The sequence below is a fragment of the Leguminivora glycinivorella genome, chromosome 2, assembly GCF_023078275.1.
Source record: "Leguminivora glycinivorella isolate SPB_JAAS2020 chromosome 2, LegGlyc_1.1, whole genome shotgun sequence".
In the NCBI taxonomy this organism is placed as follows: Eukaryota; Metazoa; Arthropoda; class Insecta; order Lepidoptera; family Tortricidae; genus Leguminivora; species Leguminivora glycinivorella.
The window spans coordinates 1,561,005-1,574,293 of record NC_062972.1 but is presented as its reverse complement, the minus strand read 5'-3'; the positions used below and the strand labels follow the sequence as shown (position 1 = coordinate 1,574,293).

General features: G+C 41.5%; 2 protein-coding genes across 2 annotated transcripts in view; one reads left to right on the top strand and one right to left on the bottom strand.

Annotated features, from left to right (window-relative positions):
- LOC125236011 (synaptic vesicle glycoprotein 2C-like) overlaps positions 1–8,377 on the top strand; it is a 31,524-nt gene extending 23,147 nt beyond the window's left edge. The window contains 8 exon segments of the mRNA XM_048142696.1: positions 1,722–1,900; positions 2,536–2,720; positions 3,608–3,724; positions 3,727–3,764; positions 4,278–4,493; positions 5,263–5,448; positions 5,998–6,125; positions 7,849–8,377. Of these exon segments, the coding sequence (XP_047998653.1) occupies positions 1,722–1,900; positions 2,536–2,720; positions 3,608–3,724; positions 3,727–3,764; positions 4,278–4,493; positions 5,263–5,448; positions 5,998–6,125; positions 7,849–7,904 (1,105 nt within the window). The 3' untranslated portion in view covers positions 7,905–8,377.
- A 1,786-nt stretch (positions 8,378–10,163) lies between these two features.
- Positions 10,164–13,289, bottom strand: part of LOC125241078 (mothers against decapentaplegic homolog 6) — a 48,930-nt gene continuing 45,804 nt past the window's right edge. The window contains exon 5 of the mRNA XM_048149391.1: positions 10,164–12,066. Coding sequence (XP_048005348.1) covers positions 11,722–12,066 — 345 coding nt within the window. The 3' untranslated portion in view covers positions 10,164–11,721. The remainder of the gene's footprint in view (positions 12,067–13,289) is intronic.

The window sequence follows — 13,289 nt, the reverse complement described above, 5'->3', positions numbered from 1 at the left end:
ATCTTGAATGTACATTTGGATGAAACGCAGTGGTGTCAAGCAGCCCTTCCAGTCCGTCACGGTGGGTTGGGAATACGGCGCTGTAGAGAGTTGGGAGTGGTGGCATTTCTTGCTTCGCCTCACGGGACATTGGGTCTTGTTGCTCGGATCTTATCTAACAATGGTGACATTACCCAGGTACCGTTTGCTTCGGAGGCGTTAGCCAAGTGGACTACTTTCTACGGTGGCGGGGATCAGCCCGAAAATCCCATTGTGCAGAGGGGCTGGGACGACATGTTGTGCAAGAAGGCTGTTGCAAACATGCTAGAGGGAGCGGTGGGATCCAACTTGGCCCGCCTTAAAGCCGCTTCTAGGGTTGAGTCAGGGGCGTGGCTGCACGCATTACCTTCCCCGTCACTAGGCACGCTTTTGGACAATGACTCCTTAAGGATCGCGGTGGCCTTGCGATTGGGGTGTAAGGTGTGCGAGGCGCATCGGTGCGTTTGCGGGGTCATGGTTGAGGAAGACGGTCACCATGGTCTCAGCTGCTTGAAGTGCGCGGGACGTTTCTCGAGGCATCATGCTATCAATGATGCGATCCGCCGGGCTTTGGTGTCAGCCAACGTTCCTTGCGTTTTGGAACCTCCAGGGTTGTGCCGCACGGATGGAAAGAGGCCTGACGGTCTGACATTGGTTCCATGGCAGAAGGGTCGGTGTCTCTTATGGGACGCGACGTGCGTCAGCACGTTTGCGCCGTCCCACTTGAACCTTACGGTTAGGTCTGCAGGGTCAGCCGCGGAGTATGCGGCCAAAATGAAGCATGCCAAATACTCTGCCCTGGAACCAATGTACGACTTTGTGCCAGTCGCAGTCGAAACTGCGGGACCTTGGGCTCTGGAGGCGAAGGAGTTCATAAGGGATTTGGGCCGGCGGCTAAGGGACAAGGGATGTGACCCTCGGTCCGGATCGTACCTGGTCCAACAGATCTCATTGGCTATTCAACGTGGTAACGCTGCCGGTGTGATGGGGACATTTGAACCGGGTACGATTCGGGACGGTTTCATTTAGCTTAAAGTTATTATTTTATGTGTGACGAAGCCTGTTGCGGATATCATCATTGGTTTGTTTGACGAAGCATGTTGTTGATTTGGATTTGTGGCCACATGACGAAGCCTGCGTTGCGGATGAATTTTCGCATGGGAGTAGTGTTGAGTACTGTTTTATTTTAAGGTTGGAAGTGTAATTTTTGTACATGTTGTAGTAAAAGTATAGTATTCACATTTGATCTGTGTCTGACTTAGAATTTTCATTGAAGTGACTCACTGTTATGAGCTACTTATTTCTATTGACATTAAAATATCAGAAGCGGTAAGAACGTGCGACTTTCGATCCGGAAGTCGCGGGTTCGAACCCCGGCTCATACCAATGAGTTTTTCGGAACTTAAGTATGTGCGAAATTTCATTTGATATTTGCCAATCGCTTTTCGGTGAAGGAAAACATCGTGAGGAAACCGGACTTATTCCAATAAGGCCTAGTTACCCGTCGAGTTGGAAGGTCAGATGGCAATCGCTTTCGTAAAACTAGTGCCTACGCCAAATCTTGGGATTAGTCATCAAAGCGGACCCCAGGCTCCCATGAGCTGTGGCAAATTCCGGGATAACGGTAGGAGGATGATGATTAAAATATCAGAAGCGGCGATGTAGCTACTCATGTTCTCAAAATCTCTTCCTTATCTTTTCAGTTTCAACGGCCCGTTTGCCGTCCTGATCTCGTACCTGGCGGAGATGCATCGCAAGGAGCTGCGCGCGCGCGTCATCCTGCTCACCAGCCTCTTCTACACATTCGCTAACTCCACCCTCCCCCTACTGGCCTGGGGGATGCTCACACACGACTGGAACTTCCCCATTACTGAGAACTTTGGTGAGAATCACAAGTATTTTGTACGTCCATGCTTATTAGGTACCACATTGAGAGTTTTTAACTTTTTACCACATTGCCCGCCTCCTGCTCGCCTGTCAAGATCACACAATGACGTTAATACTTATTTGTTATACAAGGGTGCAAAGTTGTATTTTAACGCCGAGTGTGGAATTGAAAAACGAACAAGTGAAAGGATTCTATAATTGAACCACGAGCGAAGCGAGTGGTTCGAGAATAGAATCCTGAACTTGCGAGTTTTTTAACACACGAGAAGTAAAATACATTTGCACCCGAGTGTAACACAAAACATTTCCCCTCACTATAGCGAGGAAAGTACAACGCAAAAAGCGCGTTTATCACTGCTTCCAGTAGTTCCACAGGTGGTAAATCATCGTCATCACTAGATTCACTCACTTTTATCAACTTTGAAACAGAAAAAATGACTATATTCAAGGTCAAATTACTTTATCCACTAGTGGATAAAATGCGATTTTACCCGCTGGTATTAAAGGACAAAACACGTGTTTCCGAGCTAGTGAGGGGAAAATTATATTATAACTACGAGATATATTGGATCACCTTCGTATATTACTGAGTTTGAGTGACATAACATTTGACCCATTTTCTGTACTCAGTGATCCACTCGTGGAACCTGTTCCTCCTGGCAACAGCCCTGATGCCAGTCCTAACGGGTCTGGTCTTCCTCTGTCTGCCGGAGAGCCCCAAGTTCCTGATGTCCCGGGGCCGCAACGAGGAGGCTATGGAGGTCTTTAGGAGGATATACAGGCTCAATACGGGAAAACCGAAGGAGGATTATCCGGTAATTATCATTTATTGGAATCTTGGCTGTTTGCCGCAGGCCGAACTACGTGTTAAACAAATTCCCTAAACATTGATAGTCTCTGGCCACGTAGCAGACTAAAAAGCAATGGATATATCTATATGATGATGGATGGATTGATATGAGCGTAAATAGGCAAACACGAGAGCATATGCACAGGATTTCATAAAGTGAAGAGAAAGGACACGAAGTTAAATAGGCGGACACTGGCAAACGCCTTAGGGATAGCGCTAAGTCAAAAAATTATATTCCTGCACGGGTAGTATGGTCGCGCGATAGACGATAAAACATGATGATGACAGATGTTTTATCATTTATCGCGCGACCATACTTGCAAGACACTAGTAGGAAGAATCACTGACTCCCGAGTCACAGGCTTGACCTAGTTCGGGAGGCAGAGGCTCAACCCCTTACCTAATTGTGTTACAAACCTAATACATAAGTATGTTTCGTGTTACTATCATTATATATGAAATGTAATGTATGGTTTAAAGCAATAAAATATTTTTTATTAAAAAAAAAAAAAAAAAAAAAAGGCGGCAATGCATTTTACGCTCCTCCGCGCACACGGATGCAACAGTTGCTCGGCGACATTTTTTGTCTCTGTCGTCTAAGGAGTGACGACAGAGACAAAAAATGTCGCCGTGCAACTGTTGCATCCGTGTGCGCGGGCCCTTATAGAAAAAATAAATTCGCGCCTTTTTTAGTGACAACATTTGATTGACCCTATTTTTTTTAATTTCTCCCATAAGAGAGTTTTCTTCTTAACCCTATAATGTCTTTTCTGACATTTTTTTCATCTGATATTTGCAGATTAAATGTCTTTTAGGACCTTTTTATTTCTATTATTCATCTGATTTTTACAGATTAAATGTCTGGTGGAAGAAAAAACAGAGAAGCAAGCGAGTGGCGTGGCAGCTCTGAGAGGAGGGTGGGCACAGTTGGCCCCCCTCTTTGGGATGCCCCACGTCAAATGGTTGTCATCTATATTTTTTGCGTCATTTACATCGGAACTATGTTTGGGTAATATGATAATATCCTATATTTTTTGTTGGTACTTATTGGCTCGTTGGTAAAAAGCGCGGAACACTTCTGTCTGAGTAAGACTAGCCCAGGACTCAGCATTGGGTCACTGGAGGCTGAAATTACAATAATGAACGGTTTACTTTTCCCTTTTCCCTGCCCTTGTGTAATTCTATCCGACTGGACTTCTATTTTGATTGCCATACATTCTACATGCATTCAAGGCGATATCGCTAAGGAATCTAAGAATGCAGTCGTATTTCATGTTTATATGTACATCATATCCTTCCACCTCCAGAACCACTAAGACCATGCGGATAGGAAAGGAACTAAATATCTACCTAATAACTATTCTGATGTTATGTGTTATGGTACCTATTTTAGTTTATATTTTGATGTTCTTGTAAAATGAAATGTGTTTAAAATAAAATTTAATTCATTCATTCATTCATTGATTCATTCAATTATTCATCTATCCATTTATTCATTCAATAGTTGTTCATTTACTTACAGGTCCAACACTCTCCGCCTCTGGTACCCCCAGCTTGCCGCCATGATAAACTCCGACTCCTCAGAAAGCCTCTGCTCCGCCATAGCTCCTTCCAACGTCACTATCGTTGAAGAAGGTTGCCAGCCCATACAGACAGACATGATGACGTATATGCAGAGTGTAATAGTGGGCGCCGGGTCTGCTCTAACTTATGGAATAGGAGGGATGTTAGTCAACCGGTAAGCATTTTTGGACCAATTGAGGCGAAGATGTAACCTAAAGCGAGCGATCTTGCCTAAAAAATGGCTGATCACCCTTGATTTGAAGTTGGTATACAGATTTCTATCAAGGTACATGTACAGAAGTCTGATAGCTCATCATCAAGACTCTTCAGAGAGACAAAGCTTATATTACCGCTATAACAGAAGAAAGCCAGCCCATACATGGTAATTGATGACGTACAGTGAGCGTACGAAATGGCATGTAGAAATTATGAATGAACTAGCTTTTGCCCGCGGCTTCGCTCGCGTTATAAAGAGACAAAAAGTAGCCTATGTCACTTCCATCCCTTCAACTATCTCCACTTAAAAAATCACGTCAATTCGTCGCTCCGTTTTGCCGTGAAAGACGGACAAACAAACAGACACACACACACTTTCCCATTTATAATATTAAATATATAATATAAGTAAAAAGTATGGATTCTTGATAAATTCGCCTTGAATTTTTTGCAGCTTACTGTTTGTAGATGTACTTACGGCTTTGGAGAAATGCTATTTAATCGAACAATCCTTAGAAGGATCTTGTATTCCGCAGGCCTGTTTATTTTTGTTTAGGGTTTCACACATTCTTACTGAAAAATCATAAACAAAAATACTTAGGTACTCGTACGAAACTATTTAGTAACTACTCTTCTATCATTCATACCCAATGAACCTAGGAGCGCCCATAAAATTACCCTGTACGAGTATCTTTCTAGTTTCATCAGAATCCATATTTAAATTCCAGTTGTGGCAAGAAGCTAGTGTCCGCAGCGTGCAGCATCACCGGCGCAGCGATTGTCATCCTGATGCCGTTCCTGGGCAACAGCGCTGATGCTGTGGTGGCTCTGATGACCACGGCCCTGGCTCTAACGTCGCTCAGCGGGGCTGCGCTGTCCAGCATATGTGTGGACCTGTTCCCTACTTCACTCAGGTGTTTACCTTTTTATCATCGCATCGCCACGCCACCAAGCATTTTTTTCGTCGGGATCGCTCGGAATTCTGAATCCCAAACACGTCCAGGGTGGCTCGAATGATTCGCTCACGAAACGCTCACGAAACGAAGCGCTAGAGATATCTATCAAACACGTCCTTTCGTTTGTCGGAGAAATGCCATTCGGCTACGTAGCCGAATGGCATTTCTGCGACGCGAAACGAAAACGAAACGCCGCGAAAGATAGTCTGGCTTTGTCGCGCTAATACGCAAGAGCGATAGAGATATCTACGAGCGTTTCGTTTCGTGAGCGTTTGTGCCATTCGGCTATGTACCCAGAGGTGTAATTCGATACCTATTCGAGATTTATTTTGAAAAACGCCCTTTTATGATAAGCAACAATGTACTTTTTTAGAAAGTAATAGTAGTAGTAAACACTTTATGGTACAGAACAAATTACAAGTACAGAGAATAATTATAACGGTTATGTACAAAGGCGAGCTTATCCCTTTAAGGGATAAAAAGTCACAAATTGTCTGTCCATTATAGGGTGATGGCAATGGCGACATTCCTGATGTTGGGGCGTGTGGGCACCATCACGGGGACAGTCACTTTCCCCGCCCTCATCGACTTCGGCTGCCTTCCGCCTTTCATCACCATCTGTGCCGTCCTGGGTGGTAAGTATTTGTGATTCTGTCTTTTTTTTTTTCATATTATTAACACACTTTGGGGGATATAGAAAAAGTATAAGTTGGGCCAGTTTTCTGTCAGTGTCGCATAGGGGTTGATGATTCGGTTAGGGCCATTTGCACCACCCGCTTAACTCAAGGTTAGTGGGCTGTCAACTGTCAAATTCCATATAAAAGAGGTGGGTTAATCTCGGGTTAACCCTCCATTTTCGGTGGTGCCAGTGACCCTTATTGTATATCGAGTATCCCAGGGTTAGGTCCAATAATAAATTCCAACACACCGAAAAAAATATTATCCTTATACCTATTTGTATTCGAGGACACGTCCTTTTTCGCAACATAATTAATTGCCAATAATCGCAATCCTTGGAGTAGTCTGTATTACATATTTCAACTTGCTAACATTAGAATGTCAGGGATTCCCCGTTTAATAACCATTTTCATGAGCAGCGACATCTAGCATTCCCTCTAAACATTACGTTGTAATATTTTGTTCCTTACCTCACTATAATAGGGTATGATTTGATTTGTAACAAACTATTAAGTTCGACGTCTTCCTGTATGCTTACTAAAGAACAGTGAGTTCAAAAGAAATACGATAGATGGCACTATTCTTTATCCTAAGTTTAATCTTGGTAGTATAGGGGTAGGATAATTTTTTGCAACTGTGATATAAAAATGGGATGGGAGAAAATTATTTATCAGTGTTATAAGGGCACCTTCGAACTTTCAATGAAGTTTTATATCACTACATAGTATAAAACTAAGTCGCTTTCTCTGTCCCTATGTCCCTATGTATGCTTAAATCTTTAAAACTACGCAACGGATTTTGATGCGGTTTTTTTTAATAGATAGAGTGATTGTAGAGGAAGGTTTACATGTAGGTATAGTACCCGTGCAAAGCCGGGGCGGGTCGCTAGTTAAATATAAATGGTAAAGTGTATTATGTCTGTTTGTTTGTCCTTCTTTCACGGCAAAACGGAGCGACGAATTGACGTGATTCTTTAAGTGGAGATAATTGAAGGGATGGAAAGTGACATAGGCTACATTTTGTCTCTTTCTAACGCAAACGAAGCCGCGGGCACAAGCTAGTTTACTATAAACGCGATATTGGTGCGTGACATTTTCATGCCTATGTATAGACAGATAAAGTCTAAGAAAAAAACGTACCTCAAAACCATACAGAAAAAGGTACGGTGACCTAGATCGCGATACACCTTTGGGGAACGCTCGGCTAGATGGCGCTAATTTATTAATATTTGACATTTTAACACATATCAAGCTAATAATCATGCTAATAATATGGGCCATATTGTCAAAACTGAGGTTCAAAAGTTTTAAGCTTGTGTCGAGAGATGGCAGTCTGTGCACTGTGATTACACATTTTACTTTGACAGTAACTCTCTATAATACTCGATCCTCTTTGCTATGTATATTACGTGGCAGTCAGTACCTACCTACCTATGTATTGCATACCCAGCCGGCGTATCATGCTTCCAATTTTATCACTTATCCACGTGGATAAAGCATCCGTCACGCTATCACGCTTTAGCAAGTATGTCAGTGTGAGAGTGACAGATGTCTTATCCACGTGGATAAGTGATAAAATTGGCATCATGATACGCCGGCAAGTATGGCGGTAAAAAGGTCATCTTAGCCAATTAGTCATATATTTAGTACCCATTTTAAAACTTAAAACTTCTTTTTTCAGTTTGTGGTGTCGCTTGTTTCCTCATGCCAAATACAACGTTGAAGAAACTGGAATGAAAATGTATCTACATAAGGCTTTACTATATCATCGAAACTAAATACAGGTTTATTGACTACCTAACCAATTTTTGTACCAATTTTGTATTATTTCGGCCTAGTGTTCACTATTTTAGTATTATGGATATAAAAACTGTTTTAGTATTATGGATATAAAAAAAAACATTCAGTCGAATTGAGAACCTCCTCCTTTTTTGAAGTCGGTTAAAAATAGGGTCAAGTACTTACTGCCTGAAATTTCTAGTTTGTGTTCTGTGTATTTTGTTAGGTATTTGTAGTACCTACTCGTATTTAGCCTAGGTTTGTGATAATGTGTGATAGGTATATCAAATTTGTGTAAATATTTATGTGTCTAAGAAATCTTGTCATTCCTATATTTTTTCATTCCATTTTGTAAATATATTTATTCTATATAGTATTTTGTAAGCGTAATGTCTAGGTTAGGGCTAAAAGTAAAGAAAAGTCAAGTTTAAAAATAATCTGTTCTTTTATTTTATTCCATTTTGATCTCAGGCGCTCACAACTTAATCAGGGATAACAATTACTACCTATCTACATTATTTAAAATTTATATTATTATTTTTTATTATCAACATATTTTTAAGTAATGTAGCCCCGTGCACTTTGTGCGAGGACTTCAGTCCATTTAAATTAAGTCTGTACTTGATCGGTATTTTCAAATCAGTGCAGACTTATCTTAGACGGTATACATTGTTTAAAAATACGTGTATTTGTTAAGGCGTACATCAGTCTAATGCAATGACTAAACAGCACAATATCAACATGTTCAATCAAGAACGTTCGGTCCTATTGTTAAGCCAGGGATACCCTGTCAGTTTTGTAACGATAATTAAGCATGAAATTACAATAAAAATATATTTTTTTGTGTTAATTAAATTAATCTTTAATCTTTAAGCGATAATCTACATTCAGAATGTGAAAAAAAGTAAATTTTTAGATAGATTTTATGCATCATTGGCGTCACAAAACTGACAGCGAGTTAATTTTTGTTAACAACTTACGCTAATTGGGCGATCCAAATCATGCGCGGATCCAGGGGGGGGGGTCATGGGGGTCATGACCCCCCTGGAGCCTAAGTTGGCCATACAAATAGACCACGTGCCCCCCCCTCCCTGGGCGGGCCTTTACCACGTGACCCCCCCCCCCCTGGGCACGAAGCTGGATCCACGCTTGATCCAAATTCTGAAAATGCCCATCCTACCCCACGACGTCGCTGACGACACGTGTGATAGAACTGATAGAATGTGTATCCCTGTCTTTTAAGGGTTAAGTTACATCTATAAGCATCGAGCCGCATTTTATGTATGAGAAATCGCTCGTTAGTATGAGCAAAGACATATATAACTCCGTATAGACAGATAAGGTCTAAGAAAAAAACGTACCTCAGTACCATACTGAAAAAGGTACGGTGGCCTAGATGGCATTACACCTTTTGGGGTACGCTCAGCTAGATGGCGCTAATATTAATATTTGACATTTTAACACATATCAAGCTAAGAATATGGGCCAAATTGTCAAAACTGAGGTTCAAAAGTTCTAAGCCTGTGTCAAGAGATGGCAGTCTATGCACTGTGATTACATATTGTACTTCGACAGTAACTCTCTATAATACTCGATCCTCTTTGGTATGAAAATGCTTACGCATTGGAAATCTGGAGGCATGCGTCAGGCATGTTCATACTAAAGAGCGATTTCTCATTGTATACAGTGTGGATCGATGCTGATAGATGTGACGACCCTAAATCGACATTATGCTTCAAAACATTTTGTGACCGCGTAAAAAAGCGTTCTAGATAGGCACATAATTTATATGGAGACTGACATTTCCATGGCTCATTACCTATTACTGGCATCATTACCATTATAAATAGTATTTTAAAACGACTATTGCATTTCGTAAAACTATTGAAAAATATTAAAAAAGTTATTTAAGTAAATTAAACCCTTTAACAATTCATGTTTGACAAAAAAATGATTTAACTATTTTAAAGATAAATATTGGTCATTAGTACATAATTTCAAGATTTTATTTTGGTCAATAAAAATTTAGTTAAGTATGTGTAAATAACTTAGATGTGGTAGCGTATTGGTTCAGGATGAAACAATTCATATTGAGCAGTGCTATTTTTTAAAAAATATGGAATTCGCAACAATGTTTACAAGTAGCCGCTCAGTTTTAATTCAGTGGACAAATTGCAACTTTAAAAAAAGAAAACTTGGCAAAAAAGTAGGTATGTATTGAAAAATACGTTTTTTTTTGTTAATGGACCGGATACTTGTAATTTACATCTACGTAAAAAAACTTCTCTCTACCGAATCGACCAAAATGCATCGTATGAATTGTTAGAATACTAAACTGTAAACATTGAAATCATTTTCATCTTGCACAAAGACATTTCAAAATGAATTACAATAATCAATCGTTAAATCGGTATCATTACCGTCATCATGGAACGGTAACGGTGGTAACAGTGGCGTACCCAGAACGGGCACCTTGGCCGAGACGGCAGGCGGACGACGAAGCAAGACCTTTAAAGACTAGATAAACCTTATTGTCATCGACTCACTCGGTCCTAAAGCGTGTTATGTATATATTTTACCCTTAAATTCGAGCTTTTCCATTCAAACATTTGTATAACTATGTAAAGACTTAACTTTATAGGCCAGTGAAATTGACAGTAGTATCCTACTTAAATTTTGGATTTATAGGTACTTGAATACAACGCAAGGCACAATGTTTATTCCGTAGACATTACCTATCTATTTTAAATCATTTTATTATAAAATTGGCAGATCTTCGTAGATTAAGAGTAGTGTCACGTCGGTTGACAGGAATGCCAGCGCGGTTCAGTGACATCGCCATGGTTCCCGGTGTCTCTCGGCTCGAGGCCGCAAAATGCTTACACAGCCTTCACATTTTTAAACAAACTATCTCGCAATACATAAGTGTCAATTACTGTACAAAAAGAACTTTATACACTAACTCTTAAATAATTGTACAATCTAAGGTAAGGCATATTTTAAAATATAAATAGTTTAATTACATATTTATAGTACATAATTGTAAGTATTAATTTATTATTTACAGTCTCGCGTTGTCTTAAGTCGAGTGCTATACATAATACAATCCTTACAATTGTATAGGTGACTATACATGGTGCACACAGCGTTGACAGTAAGGCCTCATAAATATCATGACTTTCAAAAGTGCCACGTATTCACCTGCGTCTACAAATATATCAGCTCAACGCGATCAACGACAGTATCTCGTGTCGTGACGACGATGTTATCGTGTTCTTAAAAACAGGAAAATCGAGACAGTACATAACTGAAATGCATTTCATACACACAAGTTAAAAATGTCAAGTTGCCTACAACTTGTTCTGGCCAAGATATTTGTTCTGGCCAAGTTACTAAAGTCAAATTATCACTGATATATTCGTAGATGCAAACATGTGATACAAAGCACTGCTCACAGAAAACGCAACAACCGATAGAGGCAATAAGACGCACTCCACAAAAAATTGGCTTCTCCAATTTCAGCGAGTTACTTCACGAGAAAATGGCGCGACACGGTAATGACTCAAAGTGACTATGGTAATGACATGAAGTGAAACAATGTAGTAATGGCTATGAAACGTGGCTCTTCTATCGTCCCGCGTCTCCCGTGAGAACACATTCACACAATAAATTCATTAAAATCACTGGTTATAAGGCCTCCCACATAAACCTGTTTAAATTTTAACATCACATAAATAATTGGTTAAGTTCATAAACGTTTATACAAGCACTAGGGTCAGCTGGGGGGCGCGAGGAGTACTTCGAGCCAGCAGGGGCAGGCCGTGACGTCACGGCGGGAGTACTTGGGGCCCCAGCCCTTGGCGAAGGAGATGCGGACGGAGCGCGGGTCCACCGGGCCCACGTGGGGGAGCGAGACCGCGGGGGGCGGCGCGGCGGGGTCGAACACTCGCAGGCAGTGCCCTGGAGGGACCCGCCACACGAGCAGGGCCCGCGCTGCGGCTGCGTCCAGCGCTGGCGAGCTGCAGAACACGGGCTGCTGACTGCGGTTGTACAGCCACACGCCGTCGGACTCCAGGGAGAGAGTCACGCCCAGACCGATCTTTGATCGGATCTTCTTCACCTGAAACCAAATAAATATCACTCGTTAGTTAAAAACCTAAAAACGAAGACTGTCTTTTAGGTTGTACAGTCGCCATCAGATTTATCTGAGCGGAAAGGGGCCTTCTTAACGCCTATCTGATGGTGACGACTATACAGTCAACCAATTGGAACCCTAGGCCACTGTAGAACTATGTCATAGTACTTATAGTGAAATCGGAGTCTAAGCATTAAGGTCATTAAATTAAATGTTTACCGTTCCTACTACGTCTGTGCGAGTAAATCTATAATTTAATTTTAATTATTGAACCTAATTAAGTACGCTAATTGTGTGTCATTTTAAGTAGCTACCAAATCAATATTGCTAATGTGATTAATTGGTTATTATTTGTGCCGTTTGTATATCCGAGGTCTTTATAGAGAGAGTACGTCGTAGACGTCGCATCGGACCGATAGATGGCGCCATCGTTCGTTGTAAGTCGCTCCGGCGTCTCACCGCCGCGATGTTGGTAGTCCCGTTTTTCCCCACCTGCAACACAAGGCCCCCCGCGCCCCGACTCGCCACCAGCCACCCTCATTGTTTCGTCGAACGCCGAAGTGACCGGTTGTCGCGTATTCCGTTCGAACATTTTTACAGCATGGTGTCTCGAAATTAATCTTTTAGTTTCTATTTCCTTGTTATTTCTGGTCAAACCAGAGTTATTCGTGTTTTTATTTAAAAAGTGGCTTATAACGTTTCGGAATTATGAAATTTTTCAATTTCATCCGTCAATTCTTTCTTCCCTTTTAATTTGCGCTCGTTCGTCTTGAATAATGAGATATATTATGCCTCGCTAGCGATCATTATTCGTCTTTCGGGGTTCTCACTATAGAAATGAACGAGCGGTGCTTTATGATTCTACCCACTTTTTTGTAAGAAAGTTCCATGCTGCAAAAATCGTTACCGTTAATCAGTTTTCTTTTTAAACTATTCGCATTTCCGAGACTAAAGTAGGAAGTGTTATCCGCGTATTAAAAGTTTCGCGCGAGAATATAAGCGGTAACGTAGGTAAGTTGCTCCGCCGGGGACCACGTGCTCCGGGGACCACGTGCTTCGCGACCGCGTGCTGCGCGACCTGCGGGCTGCGGCGGCGGCGGCGGCGGGCGCGGTGGAGGAATACCGCGCTTCAAGGAGGTTTGAATTTCTCCGACGAATGGGTGAGCAGATTCATATTATTTTAGAAAGAATATGTTCGGTTTCCGATT